Here is a 15,946-nt window from a genome sequence, read left to right on the forward strand (position 1 = left end):
GATAGCAGTTAGCTTTTACTCTGGTGCTATGCTACCCCCTATTTGCGTGGAGGGACCTTCAGCAGGTGGACAATTCTTACACATTGTGCCTTTAATCACTGACCCAAAAATCAACCGTTTTCCAATCAGGGACTCAGTTCCCAGTTGCACCAGCTGCCCCAATTTAACTGGAGTCTGAAACATCTCCCCGAAACTACCCTAAGCCATACACACACATATGCACACACCTTTTTTAACTCTTAGATTTAAACTCATGTGGATGAAATTGTTGCTGTTTGGTTATTGTGTTGTGTTGATTGCTGTAGGTGCTGTAGATTTCTTCCAGTCGTTTCTTATCTCTCTCGCTCAGAGTTGTTCTCTGGTTTGAACTTGTCAGGGGCAACACCCCGTCTGGAAATTCACACAGCTTACAGCGCTGTTATAACGTCTTTATTTAACCACAGGAGGACTGCTGAGTGTGTTCTCTTGTGTGTCACATGAGATGGCATAAAGTCATGACATAGTAGTTTATTGTAGATCGTCTTTCTGTTGGAACAAAGCTTTGTGTTGTTGAGATACATGAGCTTCCCGATGCTGAATCTCCAGAAAAATATTGAAATTTGAGGATCTGAGTACTGTTCAGTACCTCTGATGAAACAAAAGCAGGTCCCACATGTGTCACAGTTCATCCAAAAACCAACAAGTCCTCTGAATTGAAAGACAAGACACTTTACTTCTAATTGAGCGGCCTGTTCAGGTTAGAGACAGAAGGTGGTTTGGGTTAGAATAACTTCATTAAGGTCACGGGGCCAGCGCTGACTTTTGGTAGGAAACATAAATCTCCTGAGTTAAATTTGGATGTATTGTTGACGCGTCCATTCACCCTGACCTCCTCATTCTGTGGACTTTGCGGCTCTGGAACAACATCACTGTTTCCTCCTTCGCTTGACAAAAGTCATAATTTCTCCGGCAGCGGCTGAAACGACTGATGCTGTTGTTTTTCTTGGGAGGTCAGTCTCTCAAGACGCTTCCATCAGACTTTTTCAATCAAACTTTCTACATCAGGTAGGTTTTGAAACACTTTGGTGTTTCAGGTGTTTGATGTTAGCAGTCATGCTAGCAGCTCTGCGCCTTGAGCTAAATGCAGTCATCGCTAAGCTAACATGCTCACAATGACAATAATGGCATGTTGATGTTAACACAGGTGTAATGTTTACCATGTTCACCACCTTAGTTTAATGTTTTAGCATGCTAATTACTTGCTAATGGGATAAAACATACAGTACAGCAAAGGCTGATGGAAAAACATTAGTTTTGCAGGTGTTTGGTCATGAAGGGCAGCCAAGAAAAAAAATTTCATATCCTTTTGATCAGCATCCTCAGAGCCTTTACTTGACTTCTGTTGTTGTCGTGGCCCCTTAAAGTCCTTCCAAACCTTTCTTGTGATAATGGCCTGAACTATACTTGACTTGAACCGCCGTGTTCTTCATCATCTTCACCACCTGTCACTGAAAACACGAATGGCCTCTCTTCGTGTCAGTATGTGTGAGAGCTGGTGTTTGCAGTGAGAGCTCCACTGCTCTCTCAGATGTTCTGTTCAGCATTAGTCTCGCCTCAGGAGGCTTGAACACTTCTATCGAGTCAACACGACACACACATTCCTGCTACCGCCTGCATAAAAACACACACATGCACCATTTAGGACTGCAACACCTCATTTCCACCGTAGCGTCCACGTTCCATCCGCGTCGTGACAGAGCGCGCTGCCACTGCTCCGCCTTTACCTGACGCAAGTCATGAACACATGAATGCTTCGGTAATTATGATCCAATAACACGACAAACATTCGTTTTGGTCTCAGTTTGCTCCCATTATGACGTTTAACAGCATTTCAAACCTGAGAACTTAGATTTAACTTGAACTGCAGACCTCAGATCAGTGCTGTCAGTCTCCTGGTCCTGATGGCTGCCTCCTCTTCAGCGGGAACGTGACCCGGTCTTTGTGGCCTCCTGACCCCACACGTTCCACTGATGGGGGGCCACAGTCTGTGTGTGTGTGTGTGTGTGTGTGTGTGTGTGTGTGTGTGTGTGTGTTGACATTTGTGGCACATTCTAAAGAGAGAAAGTGGGTGTGGGAAAGACCTGCTCGCCCATCTTAGACTCTCCACGACACACACTCTCACACACGGTCAGCTGATATCCAACTCCCCCAACTCTCCCAGCACTTTATCTTTGTGTGTGTGTGCGTGTGTGTGTGTGTGTGTGTGTGTGTGTGTGTGTGTGTGTGTGTGTGTGTGTGTGTGTGTGATGTCTGAGAGCTGCTGGGAAAGTCCCTTCAGCTTCAATAATATTTCAATGTGACCAGAGCTCAGATTCTCAGAAACATCGCTCACTGCAGCGACTCCACCGTTTATATTTTTACATTTCACCAGTTGAGGAAAAGGCAGGTGGAGTACAGCGGAAGGCGAGATGCTAAATGTCTTAGTTTTAATGCAGATAGATTCACGATGTAGCTGTTGTCAGTCAACAGAACAGGTGTAAAATAGGTGACAAAGGTTATCTGCTAACAGACGAACACTAATCGCCTGAGTGTCTCTACTTGCATGTTGATCAAACCACTATGATCCGGACGTCTTCTGAAAAAATCTGCTTCTTCTTTATTAATTTTTCAGTTCAAAAACCGCTACAACACAAAAGTTATATGGCGAACGTGTTGGGAAACAGCTGCCTACGTCCACATCCAGCATACGCAGAGCAACATGATCGTCTCACAGGAGTCACGTTTTGATGAACGCCAGGTTTCACTCTCTTTTAGCACTGGTTTGGTCTCCACCACTTCCTGACAAAAAGATTTAGCTGAATAGTTAAAAGAAGTAAATAGTGCAACATGTTTAAAACCACGCTGGACGGCAGAATACCGTCTGCGTGAGACGCACCGTGCTTTTAGCTAACGCTAATGTAAACTCACATCTATCAAAAGTCACTGTGGATAACGGCTGAGAAAACGATGCACGCTAACATTCAGCTAGCTTAAAGTGGACGTCATTTGAGAGGTTAACAACCTGCTTTACGAGCCAGTCATCTGAGGGCTTTGAACGGCTTCTTTCACTGTCCTGCCAAGGTCCCCCTTGAATGACAACGATGCCGTTGTTTTATTTAGTCAATTTCTCTGACTCACGGTCACATCTGAGATGATTCGGCAGTTAAAAGCTTTTAATGAGTTTTCAGTTCTTAGAAGGCGGTCGTGTGCAGTGAAATTAATGGTTGGTCTTTGACGTCACCGCTCCTGCTCTCCTACCCTGCTAACAAACACAAAAGCCTATGTTTGCGTTTGTTGACCTGAAAAACAGAAGATCTTCAACATGTTTGTTGGCAGTGACATCTCAAAAATATGTTTGTTCGTTTGAATACTTAAAGGAAATCAATGAAAATGAAAAACTTTGCCATCATATGTGGCTTTAAGCAAACTGCAACAAGACACACAAAACACAAAAATTACACACAAACACCGGAAAAGTCCTGTTTCTTTGTTTCCCATCAATTTCTATAAATACAGAGCACGAGAAGAGCTTTGATGGTGGTGGACACTGAAGAGAATGAAGGGGATTTCTTTGTGCGTTAAGTCGTACTTTAAGTGAATTAACATCTTGACCGATGAATGAAAGGAAGGAAGACTGAGAGAGTTGGAGGGACAGAGGCCGGTGGATGAAGAGAGAAAAGGATAATTGTGAGTTTCCACAGTGAAAGAGTGTTGTTCTTTGGCGCTGCTGAGAGGCGGTCATTGTTGAGTGGAGTTTACCAGTGGGACCGGTCATCTGAGATCACACATCCTGATAGTCGCCCTCAGACCTGATGTCCGCAAGCCGCCGGAGGAGGCTTACTCAAGATTATCTCCCCGATGCAACACAGAACTGTGTCCACTCTCAGCCACAAAACCGAGAGATCGGTATCACGCGTTTTTGTTCACGCGTGGAGCTCGTGGATAACATCTTCTAAACGAGCTTCTAAAAAGTAGCTTACAGACCTGAAAGTATCAGAGGAGACTTGCAACTCCAATGACTTTGACCAATATTCAAAACACTCTTTAGACAGCTAAGCTAACGTTAGCGAAGAGCTAGCATTCGTTAGCTTTAACTTTGCATCAATGGGTCTTTGAAAAAAAATCTTACATCCCTTGGAGGATGGTGTGTTCAGGTGTTTGTGGGAAGGTAGGAAAAACGCCACCATCAGTCCTAGAACAGATCTGAGCGTGCACTCTGGTGTGCACGTGGTCCTCCCCTCTCCTCCTCACCCCTCCCCTCTGTTCCCATGGTTTTCCCAGGCCTGCTCTCCCAGGGTGTTTGACCCGACTTCATGCCCCTCTCTGCCCTCTTTCTGCCCCTCATGGTGCTTCCTGCCCCCTGCTGCAGCGACACAGGCTCTTATTGTAGCAGAGCCTACGCCTGTCACTGCCCGTCACACACACAAATATGCACATATGCACACATATGCACAAAACCAATACTAATGTGGGTACAAGCACAACACTGCAACGATTGCACACACACACGCACACACACAGACACACGCACATATTAAAAAGGCACACAGGCAGACAAAAGCAAACACACAAAGTCATTTAATCAGTCACAGTAATTAAATGTTAAGTTGCAGATGAGTTTTTCTTGGGAAAAAATGCACGTCATGGTTCAGATTTCTTTGCAACAAAGAGAAGCAGAATAACTGTGTAGTTAGCATGAGCGGTGTTAGCCGCTAAGACCCAAACACACTAACACTGTGTAACACAGCCTGTGAGCTGCAGCGTCATTCGAAATGAGTAATTTACTGAGTTAAACTACACGTATGTCACACTCATCTCTAATGTGATGGCTGGAGCTGCTTCTCTGTGGTGAGCCATCTGATTTCAGATGTAGTGATGATGATGATGATGATGATGATGATGATGATGATGATAGTTATGGCTGGATTTTCAGGTTTGGGTCAGTCTGCATCCTGGACATAGGATAACAAGAGTGAAAAGAAGCGTCGGTTTTGGCCGATGAGGGATGAGACACCATGATGTTTTAGCTTACAGCACACACACACATACACACACACACACACACACACACACACACACACACACACACTCACACACACACACACACACACACACACACACACACACACAGCATTAGAGATACAATGGCTTTTGCTCTGAACCACTTCCCTCTGTTGTTGGAAGTGATCACCACGATGATATGAGACCCCTACATAAACACACACACACACTCACACACACACACACGCACACACGCACAGATACTCCACCCTTGTTAAGAACTATCAAGATCAGGAAACACTGCTGTGTTTCCCACCACAGCATGCGCACACACACACACACACACACACACACACACACACACACACACACACACACACACACACACGCACACACACATCCTCGACAGTCTGCAGTCTTTGTACACCAGTAGTAGAATGTAACTAAATACTTGAACTCAAGTACTGAGGTACTTATAGCTGACTTGACTATTTTGATTTTATGCTACTTTATACTTCTATGTGACTACACGTCAGAGGGAAGTATTCAGTGGTACATCAAACAACCCAACAGTACTCAAAATTATTCCAAATATTTAAACTACAACAGTAAAATGCTAATTACACATGACTGCGTCTGCACTAATAACACAGTATATACAATAAGACAGTATCTAACAATAAAACACTAATTTTTCAGCATTATGAGTACTTTTACTTTTGATACTTCAGGTACATTTAGCTGACAGTGTGTACTTGTACTTCCATTTATACTCATGAGGTATTCATACTCTTACTTACATAAATGATTTGCACACTGCATACTTGCATACTTCCACTACTGCTATGCTGTACACACACACAGTCTTTAAGATGTATGTATATACAAAGCACACACACACACACACACACACACACACACACACACACACACATATTTCCTTTCGTGCCTCCTTCGTGACTGAGGGGGAAAACCAGCTCAACATAGCCACACACTGTTTTCGTGGATCGTTATTGAAGTGACTGAACACACACACATGCGCACACACACACACATGCGCACACACACACACACACACACACACACACACACACACACACAATCAGCAGGTCCTTTCACCTCAGCAACAAAACAGCTTGAATCAGTTGTTCGTCAGCAGAAATTCACGGTGTCAAGAGGATGAACCCTCATCCTGATATTGGTGATTACAGTCTGAGCACGGACTGTTTTCATAATATCGACCTGGAGATTAAACATTTCATTGAACCTTCTGCTGCAATTTCAGCCAAGCTTGTCATTTCGTCTTTGTTTTAGTTGACTGTAAAAGCCCAGAAGAGGACTGTTTGTACTGGGAGGCTCCCAGGTGGGAATGTGTGAAACAGAGGGGCCTCCGTGGCCTGGATAAATAAAATTTGGAGAAAAACAAGTTCAGCGCCAGTGAATGAGCAATCCTCCAGTTTATTCCAGAACAATGAGCGAGGAGGAGGACCATCTGAAATGCCACAGAAGAAGGAGGGAAGTCAGAGAAAAGGAGGAAGAGAGCGAAGGACTCGGAGAAAGAAAAGCTGCCCGTGATGGTTTTGTGACTGCGGGTGATTTAGTGGTAATTAATCAGAGAGAGAGAGAGAGAGAGAGAGAGAGACCTATAGAGAGACAGTGGGAGAGAGAGAGTGAGAGAAGAAGAAAGAGAGCTGTGGGTTAGAGCAGCGTTAGGATGTCTGAGAAGCAGAAAGCAAGGAAGTAGTGCACGGCGGCCGGAGTGTGTGTGTGTGTGTGTGTGTGTGTGTGTGTGTGTGTGTGTGTGTGTGTGTGTGTGTGTGTGTGTGCAGCCGTCAGTGTGTTTGTTGACTCAGGCAGTGAGCGGCACGGCAGCAATTGTTTGGTTTCAGTCCCTGAAGTCGGATTCTCAGGCTCAGAGTCCAGAGCAGTTTTCATGACACCGACGTTAATGTGGCTGATGTGGGAAATGACAACAGCTCAAGTTACTTGAACACAGGAGTCGATTAAACCGAACTGGGATAAACTGAAGGATGAAGTTTTCCTTTATGTGCTGAGAGAATTCTCCTCCTTCTTCAGCTCAGTAAACTCTTTAAAAAGCCTCTCGGATCAGCTGAAAATGCATCGTCACAAAGCTGAAAACAGCCTGTTTTTCTGAGCTCATCGAACTTTTTGGAGATACGTGGTTCTCACAGGACGGCCAGGCTGCAAACATATGATGTTATCTTATGGAATATGATGCATTGTTGTAGATTAAACCAGTCAGCAGTATATAAAGGAGTTGATATGAGCTCAGTTTATGTCAGAGTAAACAGAAAGTCTGCCTTCATGTTTGTTCTGAAGGCCACGCCATGACCGCAGCGCTCGGCCTGGAGCCGCATGAAGGCTGACACGGTGCCAACGGGCAGCCATGTTTGCTCCAGCTGGGAGAAAGTGCAGGAAAGTACTTTTCTGAGATCAGACAGGTCGAGTGGACGGGACTCCCTTTGATTTTCTACCAAATTAGCTTCAGCGTAAACTAAAACTGATCTCTCACCAGCTTCAGTCTGAACGTATGTGCGAGTGTAGAAGTAGTGTGACATAGTGTGAGATCCCTTCAGAGAGGAGTTAAGACATTAAGATGGACATGAAAGAAGACGACACACACACACACACACACACACACACACACCTCCACTGGTCACACACTCTCATACACACAGTCAGGTGTCTACATGCCTGTCCCATAGTGATTAACAGGAGAGAACGTCTGGAACGCTGAGAATGTGGCAGGTGACAGTTTACAGGGCATGTCCACCTCATTAACATGCTAACTGTGTTAGCCGCAGCATGGCAGCAGGTACAGCTCAGCTGCTTCAGCTCTCTGTCAGCTGTCCGCTCGGCTGAAAGCTGCGTCTGACGAGCTGAGGACGTTCACTGGTGGAAGAAGAGTCTTTGCAGTGTACTCGTTTGTGTGCAGACAACTACCACTGGATCGCTTTGACAGTGAAGAAAAGCTTAAAACGAGATGATTCTCAGGCCATTTCTGGAGTTCTTGCATTCCTTTTCTGGGATTTTAAGATGATTTATTGACACTGAAAATCCTTGATCCTTGATCCTGACTGCCTCCTTGAGCTTTGGCTCATGGTCACCTTCAGCCCACCCTCTGCTCCGTACTGACTCCCAACTTGTGGGTCAGACCCCACAAAGGGGTCGCAGTATAAACCTGAGGGGTCCTGAGATAATTAATGGGATGGCAGGAAGTCTCCATTTTCAGGTTCACCAAATGATGTAAATTTTCAGCCTCTTCTATAATGACTTCTTGTGAGATGCTGGATGGTTTGATCCCCTCGAGGTTTATAAAAGTCACTCAGATGAAATAATCTGAGAAGTGAAAATCACTTATCAGTTCATGCATATGAAAAAGGTTGGGAGCCACTGCTGGGTTGAATCAGAAAAAGCAGTAAAAGCTATGAGGTGCAGCAGCAGACACTCACTCTCTCAGAGTTTTCACCATCGTCGACCTGGCCGGACCTCGCAGGGAGTCCATGATGAGGATACAAGGCCTGAAGGAGACACAGAAAAAACTGAGTGATTACCACAAACGTTTCCTCTGCTGTTAGCTTCAGCAGAGCAGCGCTGCCACCTGCAGGTGAACATTCAGAAGTGCATCTACTCACTGTTTGCAGAGGCTTCGTTTGGAGGCCGAAGCACCTCACCTGAAGTTACTCTCACCTGATGCTGAGAGTAACTTCAGCATCAGGGGCTGATGTGAAGCCTCAGTCAGTCATGTTTGTGTTCATTGAGCAGGAAACACAAAGGGGGACTTTTGTACAAAAAGACTGCAATTTTGGAAGAAACCCACTTGATTTGAGCTCAGGAGCTTCAGCATTTCACTTGGAAGGACTTTGAACTTTGTTCTTCAGCAAAAGGTCTCTTCACGGCCAGTGTGGACAAAAACTGCTTCAAAGTACATTTTGGCAGCTCGTGTTCTCTGTAAGAAGTCAAGTATTTCCCAAAATATCAAACTATTCCTTCTAATTCAATAATCTGAGATTCAAACATGTGAGGTCGCAGGTGTAAAACCATGGTTTTTGAGTGATAATACATCATAATTTATTGGTTGATTGGTTTTGTATCAATAATCTACATCTGCAAAGTAACGAGAGTTGAAAGTAAAAGTAGTGGAGCAGAGAGAACGGAAGTCTACCCCGAAATCCTACTTGAACTAATGTACTCAGTTACATTCATACATGAAGCCTTTTATTCAAATGACTTCCAACACGTGACTGTGACGCGCGGCAGCGAGAACCAATAGCGGTCGTTTATATTCGCACCGGAACCGGAAGCATTTTTTTCCCCCCTCGTTTGTTTGGGGACGGACGGTTGTTGTTTTGTGGGAGCATCCAGCTGTTTTCTCCTCCTCTCGCTCCTCTGCTCCTCTCGCCTCCGGGCTTTTTAACAGCATGGAGTATAAGCTGATCATGGCGGTGTCCGGTTTCCCGAGTCTCTACGACAGTAACTTGCTGACCTACCGGGACCTGAACATGCGGAGCGATGCGTGGAGGCAGGTCGCGGAGATCGTCGGTGTCCCCGGTGAGTGTTCCAGGCTCCAGCTCGTCGTTTTGGTTTTCAGGCCTGCCGTTTTAACACTGTAAAGGTACAAATTTGTCACCGATAACGAGGATTTTTCTCTGTTCTGCCCTTCCCGTCTGTCTCTGTCCAGCTTCATAATGAATATTTTAATGACATTATTGTCAAATTAGAGAACAGCTGATCACAAATGGTATTTCTAAACTTACTCTGTTTGTCAGGGGATAAAGTGAAGATGTCAGCTCTGAGAATTTTAGGATTTTCTGTCTGAATGTTGGACGTCTTTTCCCTCTTTGTTTAAAATTGAATCACTTAAATTATTATTATTATTATTATTATTATTATTATTATTATTATTATTATTTTTGCCACTGAGTATGTTTTCGTAGACAAGCTGCAAAGTGAAGAAGCTGACACTAAAGCTGTTCATGCTTTTACTCGTGAAGTTTCAGTCAGTGTGTGTCTGTGGAGTCCAAATAAACAGTGTGTGTGATCATGGTAGTGCAGGGACATGTCAGCAGTGAGGCTCACAGGTGTGTTTTTCATAGTTTTTGGACAATACTTCAGTAGAATCAGCTCATTGTTGGTTTGCGTCCTCACAGATTTGTTGAATGTTGGCAGAAATGTTGGAAATGCCTTTTTCCTCTTGTCTTCATTAGAGTCTGAATGCAGGAGGAAGTGGAAGATGCTGAGGGATCAGCACCGGAGGGAGAGGCAGCGGGAGAAGGAGCGACGCGAGAGCGGCGTGGGGCTCATCAACTACAGGCCGTGGAGATATTCGGCTATTCTGTCCTTTCTGAACCCGTTTATCGATGCCAGAGCTGCAGGCACCAACGGCTGGGCTCTGGACCAGCAGCCCCCTCGGCTCCAGGCGTCCGACATGGTGGGCTGCAGCACGACCACCGAGACGCGGAGCGACGACGACGAGAATTACGGTTTGTACAGGAAGATGTGTGGAACTTCCCCAAATGTTGGACTGAGGCTGCAGGGACAGTGTGATCTTCACATAAATCCATTTTAAGGACAGTTTTTCCAGAGCAGGTTGTAGAAAAGGAGAGAAACAGATGGATGCACATTTCTACATCGAGTGTGAAAAAGAAATAAAACAAGAACAGGTTGAGATTATTTAGTCTGACTTGCAGTCAAGAAGCCAGAAGGTTTACAAGTAAATTAACTGGTTCCAGCTTTGCAGGTGTGAAACAAACAGCAGACACAGTCAGAGATTAGCTGATGATAAACATGGAGCATTTAACAGTGAATATGGTCGTAGCATTCAGTGGGATGTTTCTCTGCATCTGCTGGATGTATAAGTGTCCTCATAGACTTCATGTACATCAGCGTCTCATGCTTTGTTTTTGTCAGTTTGTAGTGGAGTGCTTCTGCCCCCTGGTGGCAGCTTTAGGAAGCTGGAACCTACAAATGATAATTGTTTTAATTAGGCTTCAGCTGATGATTGTTGCCATTCTGCGTTATTCTCCCTGTTGTATTTGAATTGTTTCCTCTATAAGACATCAGAAAATACTGAAAAATGCAGATCAGAATTAAATTAAAGAAGCCAATCAAGCCACACCGATACTGCTACTACAAGAGTTTTCTCTTAAGTATAGTTATTGATGAGCCAGTATCGCCTGACAGAGAGAACTGTTTATCTTAATCTCATTGATATGAATGGGGTGGGCACAATAATAGAAACACCTGTCAGCGTAATGCAGTGCAGTTGAGGAGCACCAGAAGCTGCAGCCTGCAGAACGTTCACACCTTCATGCAGGGAGGATTCACTGCAGGGCTGAGAATGAAAATGAAAGGTGATCGTTTTGTCTGTCTTTGCAGGAATCGCTGTAGCAGATGCTACAACAACATCGTCGTCATCCTCCACAGAGTTTGTTCAGAGGAAGCGACCGTCCTCCGCCAGCGCCGACGCCATCAGACTAAAAGAGGCAAAGACTGAAGTGACCTCAGAAACCGCTGCTACAGACGACGGCATGCAATCACAAGTCCAGCATTTCAACCTGAAGGAACTCTTTGAAATGATGATGCAGTCAGTCACATCTCTCGCTACGAACTTAGCGTCTTCACACTCTTCGTTGCAGCTCCTGGATCAGCTGCCGCCTCCTGCGCAGCCATCCTGCGCCACGTCCAGGCTGAACCACCTGAAGACAGAGGAGCAGGAGGTTGTGGCTGTGGAGCTGTTGGACCACGCTGACAGAGAGGAGGAGTGTCGTTCTGTGTCTCCCCGGCCGACCCGGGCCAGGAAGAGCGCAGACAGTCTCCTGGAGGAGTACCTTAGGAGGATGGAGGCCAGGGAGGCTCAGAGAGACCGGGACGTGGATCATAGAGACGATGTTACACTGTTCTTACTCAGCTTAGCTCCTGCTATGAGAAGACTTCCTGCAGAGAAACAGTCATGGGTCAGAACCAAAATACAGCAGTTTCTACACGAGGCAGAGTTTGGCGCTACCAATTTCCAGTGATCCTGAAATGCTTTACATTTTTATAAATACTCTATGGAACACACACTATTTCACCCACAGAGGAGTTTGTTTTCTTTCCATTTTTATAGTACTGTTGCTGAGCCTCTCCCTTCTCATGTTTTGTGCTATTTTTAATAAAATCCTCTTCTAACAGTAATTTTTGTTTAAATATATGAAGTATTTAACAAAGTGAGCAAGATAAGCACAGCTTGAAAAACAATAAAAATACATACACTCAGTGCACTCAGTTCTTGGTTCACCAGCAATACAGATAACATAAGACCATCCGGTTTCAAATATTCCATCCATACACTGTCCACATCCACATATTCCATCTACTTCCCTCACAATGCTCAGAACATTAAAAGAAAGGAATATTAGTTCAAAGAAAACATTTTACAGTTAGTAATATAAAACATGCATCACAGAAAAGCACATAATGCAAAGCAGAGAAATGGGAATATTAATGTTAGCAGAAATGTGTACTAAAAAAAAGGTGATACTGTGCTGTATGATGAAGCTATTTATAGGCAGTTTGGTCATCAATTAAACCGAAAAAGTGACGTTCAGTACAAACAGCACTGATTCAGGAAGAGTCTGGTTGTTCAAATTTGTTCTTAGTTTCCCAAACATGCGGTATATTTAGGAAATAACCACATCGAGTAAGATTAGAGGGATCACAAATGGTGCTTTTGAGAAACGTCGCCACCTACCGAAACCTCGCGAGACTTACAACTGAACCGACATCCGGGTTATTGGGTCAGCTGATCAAAACACGGAAGCAGCTGCGGTTGTGAAGTTTATAGCGGGCTGGAGGAGGAGGAGGAGGGGAGCTGGACTCGTGGAAATCTCGGCTTTTATGGATTTATGAAACGCTTTCTAGTTGTTTTAACGTTTCGACGCGACGATAGAGACTGAAAAGTACTTTTCTATCATCTATGAGTACTGCGACAAGTTACGGTCACTAACGGTATGAGGTAGGAGCTGCTGACCCAACACTGTTCAGCACACTGTCAGCCAGAGGAAGAGCAAAACTGTACTTTACCAATTCAGGTCAGTGGTGGTGGAAGTACTCAAATCCTCCTTAAGTAAAAGTACTAATACACACTCGGAGCCATGACATGTTTTTGCATGAAAACTGACTTAAACCATCATCAGAAGAGTTGCCTATTCATTTTCAGTCCTCAGTTTTTCCAGCTGACGATGGCGAAGGTGTTTCGCTGTCCAGGCCGTCATGGCTACGCCGTGGAAATGTCTCCATTCATCCCCAACAGAGTGGCCTGCGCTGCCTCCCAGTATTACGGCATAGCTGGTTAGTACAGCACAGCGCATACACTGCAGAACAGACACATTGGGATAAGAGAGACGTTCAAACATGGTGACAACATAAAGGAAAACACACCTGAGTAATGAGTGTATTCACCCAGATAAATGCACTGTGTGTAGGTTGTGGTACCCTCCTGGTCCTGGATGACACGGAGACAGGGGTCACTCTAGTGAGGAGGTAAAGCTTCTTTCTTATCTTGCAGTTTCTTCGTGTCTCTCTCAGTATAAATGTTTTTGTATTTGACCGGAGAGAAGATTCCTTTAAGAAGTTTACCTTTAAGTTTTTTTTGTTCTTGGTCTGAGCTCTACATTTTATTCATTATTTTCCTTTTGCTTCCTTCACCTTAGTTACTTCAGGGTTAGTGTGTTAGTGTGTGATCCTCCATTCAGTCTGAAATTTCCATGTTTGTTAGTCTGTATGATAATACATGTGTGTGTGTGTGTGTGTGTGTGTCAGCTGGGAGTGGAGTGACGGTCTGTTTGACGTAGCGTGGAGTGAAGCCAATGAACATGTCATGGTCGCAGCAGGCGGGGACGGCAGCCTGCAGCTGTGGGACACAGCCAATCACAACGCTCCGCTGAGAGTGGCCACAGAACACACACAGGAGGTGAAACACACGTTCAAACACTCACTGATGCACTAATGCAGGGATACAGCTGTGGCCTTTAATGAAGATGGACTTTAACTCTGTGTGTGTGTGTGTGTGTGTGTGTGTGAAGGTGTATTCTGTGGACTGGAGTCAAACCAGAGCGGAGAACCTCATCGTCTCTGGATCGTGGGATCAAACCGTTAAAGTGGTGAGTTTTCTTTATTTTAGTCCTTTTTTTTCTTTTACTTTCGGCGTCTTTTCTCTCCTCTGACAGCAGTCTTACTTGTTTTTGTGTGTTTTCGTCCGCCCAGTGGGACCCTACTCTCAGCCAATCGCTGACCACGCTCAGGGGTCACGAAGGGGTCATCTACAGCACCATTTGGTCGCCTCACATCCCAGGATGCTTTGCTTCAGCCTCAGGTGAGAACACAGGCTTCAGATGTCTGTTTTTAGTTTATATTTGTTAAATTCTTTGTGTCTCAAAGAGCCTTTAAATGAGTTTAGATTTAATCCCAGCACTGATTTTCTCAAGCCGGATTAATAAATCTCGTCACAAGGTGGCGTTGTAGCTGTGTTAATGTAGCGCCGCCTGCACGGACCCAAAGTCACAAAGGAAGCAGCATCCTGATCCAGATGGCCGGTAACACATGCAGGAAGTGTTAAAAGATGGTCACACGTTTAATCCGACTTTAAGCTCAATCTGCAGCTCGCAGCTTCTGTTTGCACCAAGAATCAATTCCAGCTTCACACCAGGAAACGAGTTATGTGTTGTTTCACACACAGTGAATCTCTGTGTAGGAACAAGTTGGTGCAGTGCAAACCTGTTTAAATCATATCTGGGCTCAGTTTGAGCTGGTGCCCGGCTCCTGAAGCGTTCCCTGTGTTTGACAGTTCAGCTGACCACACCTGACTTCAGGTCATCCTGTGAAGGAAGAATAGAAAATAAATAAGGAAAAGGAGTTCTCTGCAGGAGCCCCGGTGGCGGTTATGATGCCGCTCCTCCTCCTCCTCTCGCTCTATCGAGGAAGTGAGCTTTGGAAATTAGCTTCATTCAGAAGGCAATTAAGCCAGTGAGTGTGTGCCCAGAGGGAGAGCTGGGATTATCTTATCAGTTTGTGTGGGGCGCTAACTTTATCAGAGGGGTGGAGCTGCGCTGCTGATGGATGTGTGTTTCGTCAACTCTCCGCTCAGATTGGAGCCCATCTGGAGTCAAATCAGCAGCAGCTGTCTTCGGTTCAGGATCAGCTTGTGAAGCGCTTGAACACGTTGGCTCGTGAGTTTGGGTTAATTGGTTTGTGAGAGCGAGCGGAAATCTCTGATGAGATTTTATACCCAGGAAGACGTTAAGCTCCGGCCGCTCGGGGGTTATTCTCCGTTCAGCGATGCTACCTTTAAGGTTTAATTTTCATCTTCGCTCAAACCAGGAAAAAAATGAGAATAAATAACTTATTGTTATTTTATTAAGTTTTTCAGATTAAAAGTTGTCATTGGCTTTTATTGTGAAGGAGCTGCTGGAGTTCTGACTGTCTGCTGCTCTCTGACAGAACTCATTTTCTGTGCTGTTTCTTCATCCTGTGCTTTGTGTCCAGCTCTTCAAATGATCGTCTTTGTGCGTTCGCGCATGCATATTTCAGTAGGCCAGTTTAAAATATCGCAGAGCGGAACGACACAACAATAAAAAGATGAATGAACGGCTGCAGGCGGCTCATTTCCAACGAACTCTGTGTACTTTGTGAGCCACTCATTCAGTGCGTGGACCACAAAATTGCAGCTGCTCACGTGGCAAAAACAAAGAGATTTGCCTCTTTCTTTCACACAGTAACTTGCAGTCATTCATATTTGGAGGTGTGTGCTCTAGACTTTGGGAGAAGGTGGTTAATGGATACATGCAGGATCAGTGCAAACAAACTTCACCACAATAAAATCCGCTGGTCCATCAGGACACTTGAGATGTAAATAAAGATGCATTTC

At 44.9% G+C, this 15,946-nt stretch overlaps 2 protein-coding genes across 3 annotated transcripts in view; both read left to right on the forward strand.

Annotated features, from left to right (window-relative positions):
* Positions 1–9,345: 9,345 nt before the first annotated feature.
* LOC143336771 (uncharacterized) lies at positions 9,346–12,214 on the forward strand. The gene is made up of 3 exons (XM_076757093.1): positions 9,346–9,591; positions 10,248–10,523; positions 11,419–12,214. The coding sequence occupies exons 1-3, from the start codon at positions 9,462–9,464 to the stop codon at positions 12,057–12,059; spliced, it is 1,047 nt and encodes a 348-aa protein (XP_076613208.1). The 5' UTR covers positions 9,346–9,461; the 3' UTR covers positions 12,060–12,214.
* A 602-nt stretch (positions 12,215–12,816) lies between these two features.
* pex7 (peroxisomal biogenesis factor 7) overlaps positions 12,817–15,946 on the forward strand; it is a 32,781-nt gene continuing 29,651 nt past the window's right edge. Inside the window, exons 1-6 of one of the 2 annotated variants that reach the window (XM_076757095.1) lie at positions 12,817–13,112; positions 13,241–13,371; positions 13,506–13,563; positions 13,843–13,993; positions 14,106–14,183; positions 14,287–14,395. In XM_076757095.1, coding sequence (XP_076613210.1) covers positions 13,263–13,371; positions 13,506–13,563; positions 13,843–13,993; positions 14,106–14,183; positions 14,287–14,395 — 505 coding nt within the window. In that variant the 5' untranslated portion in view covers positions 12,817–13,112; positions 13,241–13,262. The remainder of the gene's footprint in view (positions 13,113–13,240; positions 13,372–13,505; positions 13,564–13,842; positions 13,994–14,105; positions 14,184–14,286; positions 14,396–15,946) is intronic. The other variant, XM_076757094.1, reaches the window with a different exon arrangement.

The sequence above is a fragment of the Chaetodon auriga genome, chromosome 18, assembly GCF_051107435.1.
Source record: "Chaetodon auriga isolate fChaAug3 chromosome 18, fChaAug3.hap1, whole genome shotgun sequence".
Taxonomy (NCBI): Eukaryota; Metazoa; Chordata; class Actinopteri; order Chaetodontiformes; family Chaetodontidae; genus Chaetodon; species Chaetodon auriga.

Excerpts from the sequence above, each read along its gene's own strand:
- LOC143336771 (XM_076757093.1), top strand. The coding sequence starts at position 9,462 with ATGGAGTATAAGCTGATCATGGCGGTGTCCGGTTTCCCGAGTCTCTAC. Across the intron at positions 9,592-10,247 it reads GGAGATCGTCGGTGTCCCCG|AGTCTGAATGCAGGAGGAAG; the intron begins GTGAGTGTTCCA and ends TGTCTTCATTAG. Across the intron at positions 10,524-11,418 it reads CGACGACGACGAGAATTACG|GAATCGCTGTAGCAGATGCT; the intron begins GTTTGTACAGGA and ends CTGTCTTTGCAG.